The following is a 15,885-nucleotide window of genomic DNA, read 5'->3' on the forward strand; positions in this document are numbered from 1 at the left end:
AGTTAATTTTGAGAAAAGGTTCCATTTCTATCTATATTTTCATATGATTCTCTAAAAAAAATCTTTTAAAAGTTCTTGCTCTTTTCTGTTTGGTTTCTGTGTAAAATTAGGAGAGAAAAACCCACTGGAAATCTGGACAGCTGGTGCATGTCTGGGTCTGTATGAACCATGTGGCAGCTATTGGCTGAGCTAACAAAACTGTGCCTATTATTTACCATATAAACAGTGACCTACATTAATCCTAGTTGCTAGTCATTTGATCACTCCTTAAAGAACAAATGACGGCCTGAAATTTTGGGAGAGTTTGGCTCATGCATTACTATTCTCCTGTCTTGTCTTTTTTTTTCTCAGCAGTTTCACAAATCCATCTAGTAGAAGAAAACGTCAAGTTTTAAAAAGATATAATAACCATACTTGGTAGCGTTTTTCTGCCAGTTATTGATTCATCATCAATATTCTCCTATATAATTTATTTTCTCCATGGATTTTTACATTTTAGGCATAAAAAGCACTAAATTATAAACGTTATCCAAATTAATAAAATACACATTGATTTTCATACTACTAAACACTGGCAAAAATATTTGAGGTAACCAAACACTCAAGGAAAATCCTGTTCAGACCCTGAGATAGAACACCTCCAGTTCCTGGGGGAGAAGAGCTCCACAATGAAGCTCCCTGACACCATGGACTCAGCATGAGGTGAGGAGCTCATGTGCTGTATACTTTCAGCACACAGAGAAATTCTGGAGATTTTAGGTAGTGGACTGTATAATGGAACAAATAAAGTTTGAGAAGAACAGAGCCACCTCTACCATCCACCTGGTTTTGCTGTGCCCTTCAGTGGTGTGTAGCTTTGTAAGAAACAGAGATAGCATGGGGCTAGTCAGAATAGTCTTCTTAAAAACTCTCAGAAAACTTCTTATGTCTATGGACACATGCCTATGCACACATTGGTTGTTTCCCAAAACTTTTAACTTAGCCATGAAAGATTTTCACAGAAATGCCAACATATAAAAAGGCCAGCCCTTCACCCAATCAAATTCCCTGTTCAAAACTCCATATATTTAACAGAAATGAAACACTGAATTTTCTCCACTCCAAAACCATCTATGAGAATGAACTGAAATGACACATACAAATAACTTGACCAGATGGCCAACATATAATTTTTGAAGCTCTTCTGCAGTTCTTTTAATAATTTAAATCCAGCAGCCTTTTAAACAACAGAAAACAGAATCTTATAATAGTTAAGTGTGAGACAATCTCTGCTATAAGTATTGCTACCTAAACTATAATTAAGACACCAATTTCCTGTGATGTTAGAAAGCTGTTGTTTTCTCTAGCATTTGTACTAGCTTCCAAATCACTTCTGAGTACAAATTAGGGGGTTTTTTCCCCCCTCCCCCCCCCCCCCCTTAAACTTTGCACAGTCACTTAAACATGCATAAAGAGAGTACTAATGGGTATAATTTCCCATTCACTTCGCACAGGTATAAATGATTCCACAACTGGGAAGCAATGAAGGATCACACCCACTGTGCTGATTAAATCAGTTAAGTACAGTGTACATTCCCCCTGGCTATGCTTCCTGGCACCGCTAATTCCTTCTATTGAACCTTTGGGACTTAGGCCAGGACTATGCACAGATGGTTCCTCAAATCAGGAAGTCACTTCCCCTACCATCTAACAGAGCCTGAATCCTGGTATTCAAATTACTATATCACACAAGTGTATGGTAGGAGGAGCTTCCCAATTCCCAAAGTTCACATAGACTGCTTTGAGTCTGTGTAAATTAGGATGGCACAGGACTGTTAGAAATAAAACCTTTTGTAAGGGTTTACTAAGGACATGGTCACTGGATACTGATGGTATGCATCTCCTTTTCAAAATACCTCGTACTCTAGAAGTGACTTAAGGCCCATGCACTTTCTCTTTGTGCAGCAGGGATTATTGCCAGCTTCCAATCCAGAGCAGCAGTATGAAGACGATGTGGCTCAAGTCAGAAGCCTGCCTTGATTCTCATGATCTTCCCAACATAATTGGCAGGAATATGCATTTAGTAGAAAACATGATATGAGTATTTATATGTGAGGATAAACATGACCTGGATAGCATTTTCCCAAGGGACTGCATTCTGGTTTAAATATATGTCACTGAAGAAACTAATTAACTGGTTATCATATCTTCAGATGAAGAAAACTATGTCTATCTATATATACAAATGTAGATGAATACAGGGGAATAGGAGAAATACATATATTCATACAGAGAGAGAGAGATGAGGTCTAAATACATTAAGGATGACTTATTATGCTCTTCAACATAATAAGATTATTTTTTCCAGGGAAATTTTGTATTTCTTTAAAAATTGAAAATTATCTAGGTATTATTTTCTAGACATATGTAATAGTTATATATATCTTAGAATGGGCGGCAGGCCCATAAGGTCGCTGGTAAAAGGCTAAGTAATCCAAAATCTTCTAATTAGGGTGCCAAATGTTAAGTACTTAAGTATGTTTTCTTACAAAGATACTGCCAGGTTGCATTATCATTCATTTCTAGAAAAATCCAAAAGTATTTTAGCCCTCCAAACAGCAATCTGGCAGTCTGAGAAGCTTTCTTGCGCAGTAGACAATACTGGATAAACAAGAGCCAGAGCTCAGGGAAAGATGATGAAGTAATAATGAAAAGATTATCAATTTGCCAAGTGAGGGCTAATGAATGACACTGTGCTAAGGATCAAGTCTGGCCATTTTTACTAAAATAATGTCTTAGTTTGACAGCTTCATGCCAGCATCACACCAGGAGTGAAAAATCACTTTGGGCACAGAGATAATCTAAAAATAAGAGAGAGTATTTAAGCTGGTCCCAGCTGAAGAGCAGGGAAGTCCATGAATAGAGTCAGAAAAAACAAATGTGGAGAAAAACAGGGCTGGGGCAAGATTCCATCATGAAGGGTGTGACTAAAGCAAAGTATTGTCAAGTCCACGTTCCACAGAGGACTTAATGCATTTTACATTTTGGATGTACATGTTATGACAACTGATACTAGGTCCTAAATTGCACATCTTTGGTCTTGCATTAATTTGTATTCTCAGAGTACTTAATCAAAATCTCAGAAGGCCTGCTGTTATATTATTCCAACGACACATACGTAAACTAGGCAATAACAGCAAGATGCTCCTCTGGAGCACCCCACTACTTAGTCCTGTTTTCCTTAATACTTCATTTACAATTGTTCATATTACTTCAAGGCTAGAAGAGATATTCAATACATTACAGAATTTTTGGCTTGCCCTGTCTTGGCATTTCCTAATTTACATTTGTTATTCTCACTCTTGCCTTGAAAAAAAATCATCAGTACATCCCACTTCCCAAAATCACAACCAAGCAAGGTAAAAAATAAACAAAACACCTCTCCGTGGTATTAACATTGTTCCTTTCTTTAGTAAGATTCTCTGAAATAGTAGAATTTACTCTATAACGCAACAGTGCCTGCACCAGCAGGCTTTCAGATTAGAAAGCAACAAGTAATACAAAAGAATTCATGCATCCTTGAGCGATTCTTCAGACTGGTCAACTGCACACTGCCTGCCAAGTTATGGTTGACACCGAAGTTTTTACTTCCTCTGATTTAACTTCTCCATTAGTAGAAACCTTAAAGCCCATATAAAGTATATATGGTTTCTTATTTCCCTGAGCTTTCAGTAAAATGTTTCCAATTCTAAAAGGCATGAGAAATAAGATCTGCCAGGATAATTCTGTGGACTTTGTCTATAAATATCAGGAGCTGATACAATGTTCCCTATGGATATCATTCTGGAGTGGTTTGGGTTTTTTTACACATAAATCCATTAGGAAAGAAAGTCTTTGCATAAAGGAAAGTGCAATAACATTTGTGAGGGTTCAGTAAAATCTGCAACAATTACATCACTTTTTAACTTTTTGGAACACCTTAGCAGAGACTTGCTATTTCTGAACATAATTGGTTAAGAAGTCCAGTATTTAAAAAAAAAAACCACAAAAAACAACAGAGGGAATTGTGTTCAATTAGATATAAAACACTTCCCTGTGGACTGTATCCAGTTTGTGTAGCAAATGCTCCGTGACAGGACACTGCTGTTGCTCTATGGAAATGAATTGTCCTCTGAAGTGCATCTTTCAGATGACAGAGAATTCAAAGTAATGTTTCATTGCTGTTGAATGGACTAAGACCTTTACAAGTTAGTTAATATTTTAAAAGCTCTTATGCATTACATTTTAAACAAAAAATATTTTTATTTTAACATAATGCATATAATAATGTAAAAATATTATTGTAATAACTTACTATGTAAAAACCACTCCTTGTTTTAAAGGAAAAATCCAAACAAGTCTACATGAAGACCCCAGACTTTCACCACCAAGCTTTCTAGAAAAAACACGCTAAAATAATGTATGTGGAAAAGGTCTATAAAATGGAAGGACTGAGGCTACTATCTCTATATACACATATATGTATATTCATATGTTATCCACACCACCTTTCAGTTTGGTTCGCATACACTGTTATTGAACAAGGACAATGCATGAAGTCTTTGCAGTACACCTTGGTCTAGGTCACCTGGATTTATCTGTTTGTTTTCTCAGCACAGGTGCTGAGGTTTGGATTTGACTCTAATACCTGTAAGAAAATGCTGGCTTGTGTACTAGATTTTGATATTTTTGGTTCTTTGAATAAAAAAAACCTACAAGGCAAGAGTGCTAGAACTACCAAAACAGTTGGGCAAAAAGACCTGTCCAAGTACAGGACAAAAACCAGGGAGAAAGTAGTTACTAGGATCTGATATATCTGTTCAGCTACTCCAAAGGAGTCTATAGCAGTTGCAGCTTCAGAAAAAGCAGCAATAACAGAAGGAAAACATCTGATTTTTTAATTTCAATTCTGAGCTAGTCTTTTTTACCTTTTTGTGTTTTCATTTATGTTCGGCTTTATATTTCACCTCTTTCGTCTGGTAAATTTTTGTCTCATTAAAGTAAAATAATAACACTGAGCATGAAAACAGCCTTCTCCTTAAAACTGTTTGCATGGAAGTAATACAGCTACTGCTTAAAGTAATCTCTATCATAGTATGGCTGGAAAAAAAAGCCCAATTTTGAAATACCAATGCTATTAATAGCATATATGAAGGTAAATGAATGAAAAAGTTAATTCCCAAAATTGACAAAATAATCACTTCTCAGGAAGTTAATACATGATCCAGAGAGATGAAGAATGAGTCATACTGTAATTTTATGGCTTCAGTTTTACAGTGTTCCTGAACAGTGGCAACTTTTTTGGTTTTGGGTTTGTTTTGGCACATGAAGGACATACACATATAATGCAAACTTCTCTATGAATTAAGGGGATAATCAGACTGTAGTTTTTAAAATTGATTGCTTATATTCAGCTATATCTCCTTGTAAACCACACATATAATTTGGTTTTTAAGTTTTTAGTTTAATTATAACATAATATAATTAAATTAAAACCAGTTAATCCCTGGGATATGGGCATTCACATTGAAGAAAATAACATAACAAAGAAGCACCACCTGAAAAATGATCTCTGAAGTTTCTTCTGTGACCAGGCTCAAAGGGATTATTTGGGGTGAAATTAAAATTTTAATTATGCCTGAAAACAGAGAACTCAATGTTAACTAAAGGTACCAATCTAAGCTTATTACATACTAGCCACAGAGTCTCTTTGATAACACTGGAAAACTATCTCACTCTAAATTTGCAAATCGTATTCTGTTTCAGTTTGAGACTTCTCTGGACTGCATTTCACTGAATTGCAATGAAGTTTTTTGTAGCCTGGGGTTCTGTAGTTCTTCTGCAATCAAGATTTCCCAGGAGTGCTGTAATCTGAAGTAAAGATGAGAACTAGGTTTTTTTTAGTTTAGAAAAAAATACATCAAAAACTGTAGCCTTGCTGTATTCCTGAATCCAGATGGAATTTACTTAATAGTTTGAGAGGGGAAGAAAACCTGGAAAAAGAATCAGAAAACTATTGAATGGGAACAATGTGTTATGCACACCAGAATAACATATAGCCTGGCTTTGGGGGGCACTTAGATGTGGGTTCAAGTCCTTTTAGAGAAGATAATGCAACAGAAGATCTGCAGGCAAATAAAAAATTAATTATTGACACAGCCTAGCCCTGAAGAATAGTTAAGAACATAAATAATTTAGAGAGTACATCTGAAAGCATGCATTATTTGAGAGCAGAGCTGAGAGCATTCTAAGAGGGACAGCCTGGTGACTGGAGATTCACTGGACCACCACCACTCGCTCAGTTGCTGTAAGAGGACTATACCAGGCATTTGCAAGTTATGAGCAATGACGGGTAGAAATAAGCCGGCTGTGCTATGCAAGGGAGTTTACCCTTGAAATCTTAAAGTACAAGTTACCTAAGTGAACCTGCAAGACCGTTTACTTTCATAGTGTGGAAAATCCACTGCTTCTTGAGCTATACCAGCGTTGAAGAAGAGGTATGCATATATTTGCCATCAGTATATCTGGTGAATCAGTTTAATATATATAACCCAGACATAAATAGGAAAACCTTAGCTATTATATAGAAATTTTATGTTGGGGTTTTAACATATTATTCCATCTCAGTATGCTTTTATTTTACAGGAGACTACGTAGTCATGTCTGTTTACTTTAACCTGAGCAGGAGAATGGGTTATTTCACTATTCAGACCTACATTCCCTGCACACTTATTGTTGTGTTGTCCTGGGTCTCTTTCTGGATTAATAAGGATGCAGTTCCAGCCAGAACATCACTGGGTGAGTTGTTTTTTTCTTCCTGCTTTTATTCAAGTGTTATGATGTTTATTTGACACCTCTGTGGATCACCAGTTTGTAAATGTAAGAGGAGAGAAAATTTCACATGAGCTCTCCTAGTTTAAAGGGCTGTAGTAATTTCCAAGGGATAACACAGCCTAAACCATCTTAGCATCTCTTCCTTTTCACTGTGTCAGAACTTAACTCTGAGTATTGTAGATTGCCTACAATAAAAATTTTGCATCTTTTCTGGTGACAGCAGTATTTTTTTATAAACATCAAGAATGGGGAACATTGCTGGATTAGAGGCAGGAATGCACTAGTTTTATTTGCTTTACTTCCATATCACAGTGACTAGCAATACAAATGAAATAACTACCAAGAGTAAATCAATCTTTCTGGCTGCCTGTGTGCCATAGCGGTAAAAAGGGGAGAATGTAGCACCCTGACTTCTACTTTAGGGACCAACAATCAAATGTAGCCTTCAGGCCACAAAATCAACTGAATTTCGTGGGATCTAAAATCCTATACGTGAAAATGTGACACACAATTAATAGGAATTAGCAATTTCTACACATTTAGCAACTGTTCCACAAATAAACCAAAAGAGAGACCAAATCAACCTTGCTTGTGCAAAAGAGCTGTAGCTGTAAGAATTAGCAAAGTAGAAGCATTCAACTAGAGAAGGTTAAACACATTTTCTATTTCTGCATTAAATTCACACAAGTGACAATGATTTTAGTTTTTCCTTCTGCATTTTCATTTCTTTACAGAACTACAGCACAGAGCACTGGAATGCAAAATGAGGGACAGCATTTTCATTCCAGAACTCCCTTGAAAGAAACACAGGAATAGAGGACCAGTGGCTCCCATGACAGAAAGTTATAAGCATTTTATTGCCTTTTCCACATCCTCTCTAAAAAGAGATTATAAAATCTGCTTTAAAGAAGTATAAAATTAATAAAGGCATTCAGCTGTTATTTTAAATTTTATTTAGATACACAAAACAGACCAGTCCCTCTGTTGAGAATTAGTCTATTTGTACCACTGAGGAGGTAAAATCAGTGGTATGAAATTTGCCATATAAAATGTGATGGATTTTAACTGTTCTGATGCATTTTTAATGTTCTTCACATCATAGTAGAGGCGATAATGTTCTGAAAGGAGAAGGGACCGTGAGGCATGTCACAGTTCTTCTCAGTTATAGACTACAGTCACTTATGAAGGCCAGAAGAGATACTGCTCTGGAACAGAGAGAAATCTGACTTCACAGAGTTACAATTACAAGGAGCCCTGACAGACATTCCCTTCCAGCTTTATATGCAAGAAATCACTTAAATAACAAGCAGCGGATAATTTGTGTGGGGCTAGCCTATTTTGCATACAACTACAATGCATTTAGACAAGAGAAAGGAAACAGTTTTATTTCTTTATGTAGCACTTACAAACCTACACACATTTTGTCCTGAAGTTCCTGCTGGATTACATGCTTTCTAAAGAATTTTCATGAATTTCTACCTCATATAATGGCTGCAAGTATGTCTCTTACTTGCAGGGTATCATTACCCTGCAATTAAAAATAAGCAAAACATATCTCAACAGCACAAAAAGTTTGAGATTGGTCTTGAGGTTACTTTGAAGAATGGAGTAAAATGATTTTTATTCTCCACCATGATTTTCTCACTCTGACACAAGTTCTCTTCTCCCTACCTCTGTTTAAGGGTTTGAGCACACAAACCCCAAAACTAAGTTTCTCAATTAAAAATAAATAAAGGCCCCCTCGATATAAACTACGAAACTAAAAAACTAAATTGAATTTCTTAGAATCAGAATCCATCTAACCAAAGTATTCTGCAGAGCAGCACTTGCAGTGCAAAAATGTATCATACCCCATGTTAATCCTAAAAGCTCTCATTGAATCCACATCTGGGATGTGCTGTTTAATATCTTTGCTATATGTTTGAACTCCAGGCATACTTCAAAACCAGTCAGAGAGAGATAAATGGCAAAATCAGTTTGTTACTTGAAGTAATAATATTTCTGTTGTTTTCTATGTATCTGCCAGGTATTACAACTGTCCTGACAATGACCACGCTAAGTACAATTGCTCGTAAATCTCTTCCCAAAGTCTCCTATGTGACAGCAATGGATCTTTTTGTGTCAGTCTGCTTTATTTTTGTTTTCTCTGCACTGGTGGAATACGGAACTTTGCACTACTTTGTCAGCAACAGAAAGCCAAGCAAGGATAAAGACAAAAAGAAGAAAAATCCAGTATGTATCTTTTTACCAGCAAGGTCTAAAATTCAATTAGGTTTTCTGAGAGAGCATTTAAATCCTTCTTTATGCTTGTACTTTATTTTCAGACTTTGCTATTACATATATACTCTTTCTTCATATCAATAGGAATGCAAACATTCACTTTGAGAATGAAAAGCTCATATATTACAGTTGTCTGGATACCAGAGAAACTAATTTCTTAGAATAATGATCCTTTTAACCAAAGAGTTCTGCAAATCACAACTATCACCAAAACCATTATTTATGTTACACATAGAGCTCTTTCTGTGACCTTTATGGAAGAACTGTCAGTTTCTCTGTCTTAGCTTTAGCAATATTCTCTGCCATTTACTTATGTCCATATTATTGACATGACTCTGTTTTTCTTATTATCAGGACTACTGTTAAACTTTTATATTCAAACTATGGAGTGTGCTTTTTCTAATTTCCCGTTAAGCATCTGTTTCCTTTTCATTGTTTCCTTATCTTCTTTTTCTTGTATTTCTTACCTCCTTCATCTACTTCTCTCCCTTAGAAAGTGATTTGACTAGCAGTTTACAATGTTACTTACGGATGCATGCTACACAATAATAAAAAAGTGTATATAATAACCACAATAAAAAAATCCTGGAAATAACCTCAGTAGGGATTTGGGGTTTTGCCCAGATAGGGAAAAAGTTTGTTGTTTATTTTGTCCAGGACAGATTTCTCCTTGCTTTTTGCAACTGAGCTGAAAAGTCTGTTGTCTAGCATCTCTGAGGTAAAAAGAATTAGTGTACAACCCTAGAGGGAAAAATAGCCTAATCGACTACAAAAAAATCCAAATATGCCTATGAAAAATGTGAAGAACAAGTGTTTTACATTAATAGAGAGTATTTTCAAATTCATTTCAGGCATCTAGCAAACAATGAAGTCACTTGGATTTGCTCTGCTAAAATCTTCAAGGACTTTTGAAGATATTCTCTCTTAGCTATAATATACAGCACAAAAAAAAAAAAGAAAAAAGTAATTAAAGAACCTTTTATTAGGCATTATTCCTATATTTTCAACTTTAAAAGCTGATGAGAAGTAGACTCTAAAAAAAACATCTATAAGACTACAGAGGAAGAATTATCACCTAACTTTAGGTATGCTAAAGTTGAATTTGATCATAGGATTCTTTTGGTCAAAAGAAAGAAGGGGGCACTTCCAGAGGGTGATGCGTCCTGGCCTGTCTTAGGCCAAAATAAAAGGCTGGCTGTGTGCATGTGTGTCTGTCGCAGTCAATTAAAGAGCAAATTTAGTTGTCTCACTTAAAAGATGTCCATATAAGGGCAGATTACTTGTTCTTTACATTACTTATTTGTGAGCATTTGGGGACAAACAGAACTATAAATGACTGCCTGGATCCTAATCACAGAATCTAAAAAACTTAAAAGTAGGATGTTAAGGACCCAGCCTGCAGGTAAAAAGAATTTTTTCTAAAAAGTGTTTTTATAAACTGTGAATGGTCTCCTTCAAAACAGTTTAACATAAAAGATTGGAATCCTCTGGGAATACGAAAAGATCTAAATGGAGTTTGATATCTTATGTCTTTGACCCAGATGTAGTTACAAAACAGTGACAAGTGAAAAATGTGGGGGGTTTATATTACAGATACTTGTTTAAATTGCTATTATCCCAACCCTTCTATAAATTTAGTTCTTTTTGACTTACTATGTTTTAGAAACATATTTTTAATTTATATTATTTTTGTCTCTTTCTTTCTTTCTTTCCTTTCTTTAATTTAAACCAAAACCCTCTGATTCTCTTTTCTGTCTACAAAATGAAAGCTTCTTCGGATGTTTTCCTTCAAGGTATAATGTTTTTTGCACTGGAAATTCACTGCATGCGACTGCTGAATTTAACTATTAGAGCTTATATGAGAGTGATGTTTTGTTGGGTTTTTTGTTTTTTTTTAATGAGACATCTAAGCATTCTACTCAAGTTAACTTCCTAATTAAGTAGAATGGTTACATATTTCTAAACAATTTGTAGAGTTGATTCAGCAGCCCAAATACTGATTCACTATGGTTCTGAACTTACCCAATTTCAAGAGTGACTAACATTATTGGATCACATGAATTAAGAGAGTTTAATGTTAAAACGTTTCTGCTCCTCTCTTTCTCAATTTGCCATGGGATCCAATAGCACCAGCTACACCAGAAGCCTGCAGTACACCCTTTTAGAACTCAACTCTGATCCCTCCTTTTTAACCTTTGTGACTTCACTCCAAATTATAAAACCAAATCTGTTCTGATGTTGACCTGAACAAAATTCATTGTCATTATCAATTACTCAAATGCTGTTTCTTATGCAAAAAAGTCAGAGTTTTGAAAGGGTTTAAGATGCATATATATTTTTAATGCTGTCACTGGATCAACACACTTTTAGCAAATTAACAAATATATCTAGATATGTTCCACATCTAAAGCTTATCTTCATTCAGAAATGCAGAGATTTCATAAAAAAAAAGAATCAGGGAAAAAAAAGAAAACACATAGAAGAAAAGCCAAAAAATTTACATACTTATGGAATGGAATTGTTGTTATTTTACCCTAATAACTATCAGCAGGAAATTTCAATGCCTGTCATCCTAGCGTTCACCAAGTGCTCAAATGTGTTTTAAATGCTTAATTTGCTCAATTCATTCCAAATATATATGTGTGTATGTATGTACAGCTACTATATAAAATTTGGAACATGTTGAACCTTCTAGTTGGTGAACATTAGTAGATGGTGAACTGTATATATTCAAACAGTTGGAGAGTCTTATAGAGATTCTCCTAACCTTATTCAAAAGACCCAGGTTTTGCCTTTTTTCCTGTATGTATATTTGCTTCCGTCTCAACATGAACCAGCCCTATATTAAAATCCTGCATTTCCAATTGATTATTTCAGTTCCTTCCATGTGCAATACATAAATTGCTTTCAGATATCAAGCAGCCACATAAAATATAAAACACAAAGGAATTTCAAAATACCATCAGTTACATTCCTGAATGTTTCCTTTAACCTCTAATGTTTCCTTAGCTTGGCTTTAAAGCTAATTGTCTACAGCTGTTAACTTTATATTGATTTGTGCTGCTTTCTTGTAAAGTTAAAGTGTACAATGCAAATGATTTTAGTAAGTTCAAGGTAATATTACCATTAGAACTCCTCAGCAATTTCCCACGTACCCCACGCAGAGCCATCATTCACGTGTTGACCATTAGTCTCCATCTCCCTGTTGGTCTGGTGATAATAACAGAGTCTCTCCCTCCTGCCGTCTTTTTCTTTTTCTGCCACTCCACCTTAGGCACCTACAATTGACATCCGGCCTCGATCAGCTACTATTCAAATGAACAATGCTACACACCTCCAAGAAAGGGATGAAGAATATGGGTATGAGTGTCTTGATGGCAAGGACTGTGCCAGTTTTTTTTGCTGCTTTGAGGATTGTCGAACAGGAGCATGGAGGCATGGAAGAATACATATCCGCATTGCCAAAATGGACTCCTATGCCCGCATTTTCTTCCCAACTGCCTTCTGTTTGTTTAACCTGGTATATTGGGTATCATATCTTTACCTTTAAAAGCAGAAGGAAATCAGTGATATGAGCCTTACTCACTGAATTTCTTAGAGAGATGGTTTCCTAAGTCCACTTGAAGTATCTACAATGCGCTTTATAGTGGTCTGAATTCTTTAGTGCCATAACCCGGTAAATATGAATCATATCATTTGTCCAAAAATTGCCATCAGGTTATTGTGAATTAAATGTCCATTCAACATGCCAAAATAATTTGAAATAAGTGTCATACAAACAGGTAATATACAGCTATACCTGCTGGAATAGAGAGAAAGAAAGCAGACAGGACAAGGGGAGCATGGGAACATCACATAATAGTTGGTACTGCTATTTCAAACAGGAGTGAGAGGAGAATTCCCAGGTAAAGTGCTGTACAGTTTGTTAACATTGGCTATAATTATGCTATAGCTTTATTCTCTGTGGGCTTTTCTTTTTGGAAGAGTCATCTCTCACTTTGAATAGGTATTATTAAGCTAGAAAAGTTAACTTCTACTCCCACCAAGATAAAAATAGACCTTTCCCTTTGCCATCCCTTTAAGAGCACATGTACAATGCTGTAAATATTTCAATACCTTGTAGTACATAAAGTCTAGTGCATGCATCTTTTGGGGGCCAAAATAAATGAAACAAAGGTACCATAAAGTTTTGTCTTTTATTTTGTGTCTCTGGATGTGCTATTGTAATTGAAATGTGGGCAAAATTTTCTCTTTTCCTTGAAAAATTACCCCTTTCCCTCATGCATGGAAGATCCAAGCAGACAGCACTTTCATGTAAGACGTTAGAGAAGCCTTAAGGATTCAAATAAATAACATGTAGACAAATCTGTATGGCCAATATAATAGCTCATAAAGTATACTGTATGTGTCTGCTGCAGTTGTATCCTTCATTTTCCACTGATGATGTTGCTATATTTCAACTGAATTTTCAGTAATTATACATTGCAAGATCAGCTTCCAAATTTAATCCATGTGTTTCTGTTGTTCTTTTCCTATGTTGAGCTCTACTTTCTTTCCTTACACAAGTGTTCGTGGTTTTTTTTAATTCTTTAATCCAGTCCTGGAAATAGCTTTTATTCTAGACATTATTTTTACATAAGAGCCTCAAGTTCACTTTGAAACATTAGAATTGTATTATATATATACACACATACAATTCTCTGCCCGTTCATGTCCTTGATCAGCAATAGCTGTTGTCAGCGCTGCTTTTCACTCGGTGAGTACCTTTACTAAAACAAACCTTCACCATGGCTAGCACACAGTTTATAGATAGCCTTGAAAATAAAAGGGAACAAAGGGTGTCTTGGCTACTAAATCAAATGTATGTAGTTTATGTGTATTTAAAACCTTCAGCCCACCTGGGTGAATCCTGAAAACCATTTATCCACTGGTTTTCAGAACCTGTATGATGTTCAAGTATTCAAGCACATGTAAATATGATTGACCTTTTTTTAATTGTCAGAGATGGAAAATGTCACCTCCAGGAAAGTGGGCTTGCAGATTGAAAAGGAAGATATATAACTTACCATTACAGAATTATTAATAGCTAAAATGGAGGAAAAGGAAAGTTTTCCAATGTTTGTATAGTTTTGGAAATAAAAATGTATAAAAAAGGAATAACTCTTGATCATCTATTGCTCCTTGTCCAATGTATTTGAAAACATTTTAATAAAGGAATTGCACACACCTGTGGACTTTTTCAATAAAACCGCTGCACTCAATTCCAGTTTTCTTGTGATTAGTTTATTAAAAGCATGCTTCAAGGACTAGACTGCTTGACTATTTTGATTCATCAGCTGCCTAAATATAAATGATTATAATCCTCATAACCCTTTGCATTGTCTCATTTTGTAGTCAAATGGCTCACCCACAAAACTTTCAAGGATGGAGACTAAATCTTTAAAACCATTTTGAAGATTATCTTTTTAAAAAAAAAAAAAACATTTTAAAAAAAAATCACTTAATTCAAAGTATCTTAATGAAGAGAGATAACCTTTCTTTATCTACTTAAAGTAGATAGAGTGTTTCCACTCCCTGCATGAGTGTCAATCATCTTTCACACAGAAATGTGCTTCAGCTGGTGCTAGACAGATCACTAATTTGGGGTTTTTTTTGCAGGGGTCAGTGATTTAGCAGCTTTCTGTTAGTTCCTTGCAGTTAATAGGAGTGGCTGATGTTATACATTTAAGGTTTCAATTTTTACCTGAATCTTTTCCCTGCTACCAAATAGTTTTTATACAGTTCATTATGAATCTCAGCCCAAACCAGCCCTTTAATTCCCTCAGTCCAGGTACATTTCAGCTAACATATTTAGATATTTTTTTTGTCAAGGTCTGTGAAATTAAGGATTCGGTGACAGTAAGAAATTTAGCCTAGTTTAGTCATCAGATTGCATATGCCTATATAAAGCCTGCAACACTGAAGGATCAGTTGCAATAATGAGAAACAATCAGATCCCTCACACAAGTTGGCCTTCTCCTTCCAGCAAGGGAGGAGTTTCGTTAAAGATTGATATACCCCCATCTCAATAATGCAAGCTGCACAAAATGGAAAAGCATGCCACACCTGCGTTAAGGAGCTGAGTGAACTTTTCTCAGCATATATCACTACACAAAGTAAAGGAAATAAGCCTTTAATGAGTCATTACCCAACTGCTCTGCTCCTGCCACACTTATCTAGGTGATTTGTCATTCCCTCCTGGGGAAAATGGATGAGGTTCAAAAGGACATTTCATGGACAAACATGTAATTCCCAGTGAGAAAATGACACCAAAGCAGAGTCTAGTGCTAACTAAACAAAAAGTATAGTGTTCCTCTGAATAGAGATTATATTAGCTATTCAGCACAGAATCAAAAGCTGACCTTTATATTGTAAAGCCAGACTGCCACCACAGCAAACTAAATAGCAAGCAAAATAGCATTTGGGTATGATGGGAGTTATTATTCAGAAGAAAACTGCTCACAAACCTATCTATATAGACATATTCACACAAACATGTTCTATAAAATATTATATTAATATATACATTATATACATTAATTCTCCCAGTTGCATTCTAGAGAATAAACTCACTCCTGATGCAACAGACTTGCTAAAATGTTTTCAAGCTCATCACATTGCAGATAGCTATTACTGCTCTGGGATATGTCTGAGGATGTTCAGATGGTCATTAAGAGTTTTGTCAAGTATACACTAGTGGCACAATTATTTACT

General features: G+C 35.5%; 1 protein-coding gene across 1 annotated transcript in view; it reads left to right on the forward strand.

The window, feature by feature from the left end:
• Nucleotides 1-13,851, forward strand: part of GABRG2 (gamma-aminobutyric acid (GABA) A receptor, gamma 2) — a 72,438-nt gene extending 58,587 nt beyond the window's left edge. The window contains exons 7-10 of the mRNA XM_010579122.1: nucleotides 6,664-6,816; nucleotides 8,879-9,084; nucleotides 10,902-10,925; nucleotides 12,407-13,851. Coding sequence (XP_010577424.1) covers nucleotides 6,664-6,816; nucleotides 8,879-9,084; nucleotides 10,902-10,925; nucleotides 12,407-12,682 — 659 coding nt within the window. The 3' untranslated portion in view covers nucleotides 12,683-13,851. The remainder of the gene's footprint in view (nucleotides 1-6,663; nucleotides 6,817-8,878; nucleotides 9,085-10,901; nucleotides 10,926-12,406) is intronic.
• Nucleotides 13,852-15,885: the final 2,034 nt, after the last annotated feature.

This window comes from Haliaeetus leucocephalus, unplaced genomic scaffold (assembly GCF_000737465.1).
Source record: "Haliaeetus leucocephalus isolate CR32 unplaced genomic scaffold, Haliaeetus_leucocephalus-4.0 Scaffold656, whole genome shotgun sequence".
Classification (NCBI taxonomy): Eukaryota; Metazoa; Chordata; class Aves; order Accipitriformes; family Accipitridae; genus Haliaeetus; species Haliaeetus leucocephalus.